We start from the raw sequence: 6,771 nt of genomic DNA, 5'->3' as shown, positions 1-6,771 counted from the left end.
AAAGAAGATTAGAGACAATGAAATGTGATATCAAAAGTCTTTCACTTCCAAAATCTTTTGAAGGGTGTCTAGTTATTATGTAAATAATTTAAACTAAGAAGTGTCACTTTAAAAGCCTTAGCTGAAATTAGTCGAATATCCGTTGTTATGGTAATGAAAGCGATAGTAAACTAATAAATAGAGATATATGCACTTTATTATATAAAGTTTATATGTTACAAAAGAAATTCCTTCCTACATTCAAGAATAAACTAGCAAGGGAACAAAAAATAAGTGAACCAATTATGAATGAGCAAGTAATGTTTAATTATGGTAATTTAAACCTAGTGGTGGAATCCCCAACTCATCCATCACCACTTTCTTTTTTTATGATTTCCACTAAAGTACATATAAAACTAGAATTATAAATATTATAAAGTGCTATACATATAACTCCACTTTCTTAGTAAAATCATAAACATGAATCAAACTTTATAAAAAGAGATAGAAGAGTTGATCAAGAAAAACAACAATGAATCATCCAAAAGCCCAAATATAAACCAAAGTAACCTCCATTATTGAAGATTCCCTTATTACCCAAAAAAGTACAAGTTTTGTTCTTGATATTGATTAATTAGGGTTTTGGTTAGGAGAAGATGCATTTTGCACTCAAATATCTATACAAAATTGCATACTTTGTTTGCTTGCAAGTGCTAAAGTTCATTATGTCCCCCTTTAAATGTATTTCTTTTTCTTTTATTACTAAATTATCTCTTCTTCCTCTTCTATAGTGGTACATAAAAAAGAACAAGTTTAGTTACAACATTATTATACTACATTTTTTAGTGGGCGACACCATTGCAAGGAGGAAGAGTAAATCGTTTTGCAAGTAGAATCGATATAAAGTATTTGGATATGACCCTGCTTGTAAGTTTTTTAAGAACGAACAACAAATTTAGTAACTATACTTTGATTCTCTTATCTGTTAAGAAACGTAAGCTAAAACGTTTTGGCAGACATAACAAAATCATGGATTACGCAGCCGTTTGATGTGGACCAGATAAACTATTGAAAATCTAAGACCAAATAAACTACTGATATTATTTTCGGGTCTTATATGTTGTGGTTCTATAACTCAAAGAGTTGGTAAGTCTTTCATTTAGGGGATGTTAGGTAAAAAGGTTAATGACGTAACATTGGAAAGAAGATATTGGCGCTACAATATTCCAAAATACTTAGATACTCTTTGTAATTAGGATTAGTATATTTCTATCTTTGTAGTTATATTTCCTATTCTTGTATTTCTAATTATGTTATTTTCCCTTCATGTAAAGTCTATATCTATACCTTCTCTAATCAATAAAGAATACCTTTGATTCTCTATTACTTGTGTCGGAATTCTTGATTTAACATGGTATCACGAGCTTAAGGATTTCATTGTTTCAAATATCATTATTTGGAATTCTTCTCGTCATCTCTACGTTTCTCTTTTATCGACACTCAAAGGTCAGTCTTCCCATCTATTCTTTATTTCACCATCATTATCTATTCATTTTTCGATTTTGTTTACCTTTGAACAAAATCTGAGACACTACAACTAATCTGACCAATTAGGTCTGATTTAGTTTTTATTCGACCAATTAGGTCCGATTTAAAAAAAAAAAAAAAAAAAAAAAAAAATAATAATAAAAGGAAAAAAAAATACCAGACTCTTGTTTTTGGCTTTCATCAAAAAAAAAAAAAAAAGACTCTTGTTTTTGGATTTACATATTTGGTGGCTTTAGAAATCCCTTGAGGCCCATTTAATCCCTTCCTTTGGTAATCAACCCGGCCCGAACAACATGTCCTAGGCCCGAACAACACAAAACCAGACTCTTCTTCCCGAGAGTTCCTCTTCTTCCCGAGAAAACTAGGGTTCCCTACTGCCGCCGGCGACTACATCCCCTAGCCGACGTGTATCTAGCTCACCGACGCTTGAATATCTAAGTCGGCGACTTCACCTTTTACCCGACCGACCAAACAATCTTGGTAGCTTGGCAGACCTGTCTCTCTCTACCTCTGTTGCTAAAATCGACTGTTCTTGTTGTTTGATTTTCTTTTTGGCGTAGCTGGTATGAAAAGACCATAAATGACCCCTGATTCACAGAGAAAACTATAATCATGGCTACACTCACCTAATCACAGACTCCATCTTGATTCACATAGATTAGTTTCCACACATTTTCTCTCACTAGTTTTATCAAGACCAGTGTTAATACGACCAAACTGGTCTGATTTTTTTTGCCAAACATAGACCAGGCAACCTATCACAGAGACTTAGAACAAGGACCCGACCCTTCGCGGTGATTCGAAACCATTTTTTTCGATCATCTCATCAGACTAACATTTTGGGTGATTTTCATATTATTCGTGACAGCCCTTCTCTGTCACTGATTTTTGGCTACATTTAACACTGGTGCAACTTATTCGTGACGGTTTCTCTTACGTCACTGACTTTGCTACATTAGCTATACGGTTGCGATTACCCTCTGACCACGTATTTGCAACAGATCTGACTTTACAGAACTGTCGTTTTTCTTTATTCAATACTCTCTCAACATAGTACACTGTTTGACCTATTTCCGGACTTCTAACTCCGTGATTATATTAGTTTTCTCAGACAACCTTTAATCATGTCTGACGAATCACCATCATTTTGGTTGGTACTTCTTATCAAATATTTTAGCATTCCGACAATGATTTTCTTGTCAACTTTAAACACAACAATATTATTTTTGTTGTCGCTTCTTCAGTCAATATTTGACATTTTTTCGACAATGACTTACTTGTCGACTTTACCGACAATGCTACTTGAATTAGAACTTCTTCAACCTATTTCCCATACTTATTTTTTCTTTAGCAGACTCTTACAACTTATTCTCTCGAGTTTTTCTACTAATTTTTGCCGATCTATGATTTATATTCCTTCTCCTTCAGTGAGATCGATTCTTTTTCCCGGTATAGATACTGGTGACCCTAGCCCTACGGCTACAACACTTTTCTCAGGAACTATTCTTTCCATCCACCCTACTTCGTGGATTATCGATAGTGGAGCTTCAAACCACGTCTGCTTTTCATTACAGTGTTTTAGTTCGTACGAACTTGCTCCTCCATCACTTTACGTTCAGATTCCTGATGGGAGTACCCTTCCTGTTAAACATATCGGTAAGGTAGTTTTTTCTGACTCTTTACATATCGAAAATGTTTATCATATTCCTAGTTTCAAGTTTAATTTGATTTCTGTATGACAATTATGTAAATCTTTAAATTGTCTTGCGACTTTCTCACCTTCCCACTGTGTCTTTACGGAAGTTTTGACAACCCGCCTGGTTGGACAAGCTGATGAGGTTGGCGACCTCTATATTTTACGTTGTAACTCTAAAGCACTTACTCTACATAAGTCGCTTGACATTTGGCACCGCCGACTAGGACATCCAAGTTTGAATCGCCTCAAACACTTATCTCAACGATTTGATTTTATTCACTTCGACTCCACGCATGACTGTACAATTTGCCCTATGGCTAAGCAATCTAAATTGCCTTTTCAGAAAAGTACAACAGTTAGTACTTTTCCTTTCCAATTAGTTCATGCTGACATTTGGGGACCGTTTCCTGTTCCTTCGCTTACAAATAAGCGATATTTTCTCACCTTAGTTGATGACTATTCCAGATATACTTGGACATTTCTTATGCAGTCCAAGTCTGAGACTAAGAAATATTTAGAATATTTCTTCAATTTCACAATTAAACAGTATAAAAAGACTATTAAGTCTGTTTCTTCTGATTCGGCAACCAGCTCTACCTGCCCTATTCAGACTTTTCGTTCCGACAATGGAACTGAATTTCTCACTAAGGACTTACAATCTTGGTTTCAGTCGAATGGTATTATCCACCAACGCAGTTGCGTTCATACTCCACAACAAAATGGGGTCGTTGAACGCAAACATAGACATTTGTTGGATGTCGCTCGTGCCTTACGATTTCAAGCTAATCTCCCCCTCAGTTTTTGGGGCGAATGTTTAAAAACGGCAACTTACTTAATTAATCAGATGCCAACTCCAACTTTATCACTTAAGTCACCTTATGAGGTTTTATATGATACTCCACCAGACTACTCGACCCTCCGTGTCTTTGGGTGTCTGTGCTTTGCTCATAATTTTAAAGCTACTACTAAATTTGATATGCGAGCTAAACCAGGAATTTTTATCGGGTACCCTTATGGAAAAAAGGGTTACACCATTTATGACCTAGAGACTAAAACTCTCTATGACTCTCGAAATGTAACTTTTTTTGAAAACAAATTTCCTTTTGAGTCGGTTACTGACGTTTCATCTGACTCACACATTTTTACTCCTTTGAATATTTTGGATGACCATTTGCCTTCTCCCGACACTTTTCAGACCCCGTCGCGACACAATACTTTTTCACCCCCACCTTTAGTCGAGTCTTTTCCCTCGCCTTCGGTTGATTCTCCTCGTTTGCCTTTTATTGAGACGACGCCTCCTATTTCAGGTAGGCCCCTGACTCCCTCTGATCCCAGCAAGGATATACCTTCATCATCTCCTGTAGAGGTGCCTATAGCTTCTTCTGATAGTGCATCTTCTCCAGACTTTTCTGCTTCCGCTTCTCCTCGGCCTTTTACCACCAGTGGCACTTCATCACTCGACTCTCCCGCTGAGGAATCTGATAATCCTACACGACCCATTCGTGTTAGGAATCCGCCTGCTTATTTGGCTGACTATATTCTTTCTAGTTCAGAAACGACATCTTCGAGCACTCCTTATCCACTGGTCGACTATATGAGTTTCGATCGTTTTAGTAATTCTCATAAGGCTTTTCTAACTTCCGTCATCACCACAGAAGAACCAAAATCTTACAAAATCGCTTCTGCTTCTCCAGAATGGCGTGAGGCGATGACTAAAGAGATTTCAGCTCTCGAGACTAATAATACTTGGTCTCTGACTTCCTTGCCACCTGGCAAGAAACCCATTGGTTGTAAGTGGGTTTACAAAATTAAATATCGTTCGGATGGATCTATCGAACGTTATAAGGCACGCCTCGTCGCCAAAGGATATACCCAGGTTGAAGGTGTCGACTATCATGATACATTTGCTCCAGTTGCCAAATTGGTAACTGTTCGAGTCCTTTTATCCCTTGCCTCTATCCAAGGATGGTCATTGCTTCAATTAGACGTCAATAATGCTTTCCTCCAAGGAGACTTGGAAGAAGAAGTCTATATGACCATTCCTCCAGGTTTTAGTAGCAAAGGTGACACTAGAGTTTGTCGCTTGAACAAATCATTATATGGTTTGAAACAAGCCTCTAGACAATGGTTTGCTAAATTTTCATCCGGTTTAAAAGCTGAGGGTTTTTCTCAATCTTCGTCAGACCATTCTCTTTTCAGTTATTTTAATGGTCCGACTGCTATCTATATTCTTGTCTACGTAGATGACATCATCATTACAGGCAATGACAACAAGGAAATTGACTTCCTTCGACAACGTCTCGAGAAACGATTTTCTCTTAAAAATCTCGGACGACTTCAATATTTTTTAGGCCTAGAAGTATCTAGGTCCCCTAAGGGTATTTTCCTCTGTCAACGGAAATACACTTTGGACATTATCCGTGATTCTGGACTTCTCGGAGCTAAACCGAGTTTATTTCCTATGGAACAACACTTAAAATTATTACCTACAGATGGTACACCTTTAGACGATCCCACTTCTTTTCGGCGTCTCATTGGTCGACTTCTCTATGTCACTGTAACGAGGCCTGATATCGCCTTTTCAGTGAATTATTTAAGTCAATTTATGCAACATCCCCGTTCAACACATATGGATGCTGCGACTCGAGTGTTAAGATACTTGAAGGGCACCCTCGATCATGGGATTTTCCTTTCGTCTTCTAGCTCTCTGACACTTTCGGGTTTTGCCGACTCTGATTGGGCCAGCTGCCCCATTACACGTCGTTCCACCACCGGCTACTTCACAATGCTTGGTGCGAGTCCGTTGTCTTGGAAATCTAAGAAACAACCGACAGTCTCCCGATCATCTGCTGAGGCAGAATATCGTGCTCTTGCTTTCCTTACTGCCGAACTCCAATGGTTGAAATACCTATTTCAGGACCTTCGGATTTCTATTCCAGAACCTTTTCAGGTATTCTGTGACAATAAGGCAGCTATGCATATCGCTGCTAATCCAGTTTTTCACGAACGAACAAAACACATCGAACTCGATTGCCACTTTGTTCGTGAGAAACTTGAAAGTGGTCTTATCCAGATATCTCATGTTCGCTCTGCAGATCAGGTAGCTGATATTTTCACAAAGCCTCTTGGTTCTGACCAATTCCATCGGTTGACTTCCAAGTTAGGCTTGACTCAGATTTCTTCCCCAGCTCCAACTTGCGGGGGGGTAATGACGTAACATTGGAAAGAAGATATTGGCGCTACAATATTCCAAAATACTTAGATACTCTTTGTAATTAGGATTAGTATATTTCTATCTTTGTAGTTATATTTCCTATTCTTGTATTTCTAATTATGTTATTTTCCCTTCATGTAAAGTCTATATCTATACCTTCTCTAATCAATAAAGAATACCTCTGATTCTCTATTACTTGTGTCGGAATTCTTGATTTAACAAAGGTTAATATTATCAAATCAAATTACAGTATTTGACAAGAGTTCTTGTCCTAGATGAAATCGAGTACATTATTGGTTCTAGTTTGATTCTTGAACAAACAGACACAGATTAA

General features: G+C 37.5%; 1 protein-coding gene across 1 annotated transcript; it reads left to right on the top strand.

The window, feature by feature from the left end:
• The first annotated feature begins 2,930 nt into the window (after window positions 1-2,930).
• Window positions 2,931-6,771, top strand: LOC147568954 (uncharacterized). Its single transcript, XM_086661411.1, has 6 exons — window positions 2,931-3,188; window positions 3,714-5,010; window positions 5,575-5,807; window positions 6,045-6,173; window positions 6,297-6,428; window positions 6,688-6,771. The coding sequence occupies exons 1-6, from the start codon at window positions 2,931-2,933 to the stop codon at window positions 6,769-6,771; spliced, it is 2,133 nt and encodes a 710-aa protein (XP_086517537.1).

This window comes from Eschscholzia californica, unplaced genomic scaffold, assembly GCF_041429995.1.
Source record: "Eschscholzia californica isolate CP2 unplaced genomic scaffold, dmEscCali1.0.p SCAF_1, whole genome shotgun sequence".
Classification (NCBI taxonomy): Eukaryota; Viridiplantae; Streptophyta; class Magnoliopsida; order Ranunculales; family Papaveraceae; genus Eschscholzia; species Eschscholzia californica.
Note: the sequence above shows the minus strand (reverse complement) of the source record. Positions and strands in the feature narration are given on the sequence as shown.

What these genes read in the sequence shown, in the direction of transcription:
- LOC147568954 (XM_086661411.1), top strand. Translation starts at nt 2,931, where the DNA reads ATGATTTATATTCCTTCTCCTTCAGTGAGATCGATTCTTTTTCCCGGT. An exon ending in CTGTTAAACATATCGGTAAG is followed by an intron (nt 3,189 to 3,713) that starts GTAGTTTTTTCT and finishes TTTCTTATGCAG; the next exon opens with TCCAAGTCTGAGACTAAGAA. An exon ending in GGCCTGATATCGCCTTTTCA is followed by an intron (nt 5,808 to 6,044) that starts GTGAATTATTTA and finishes TGGAAATCTAAG; the next exon opens with AAACAACCGACAGTCTCCCG.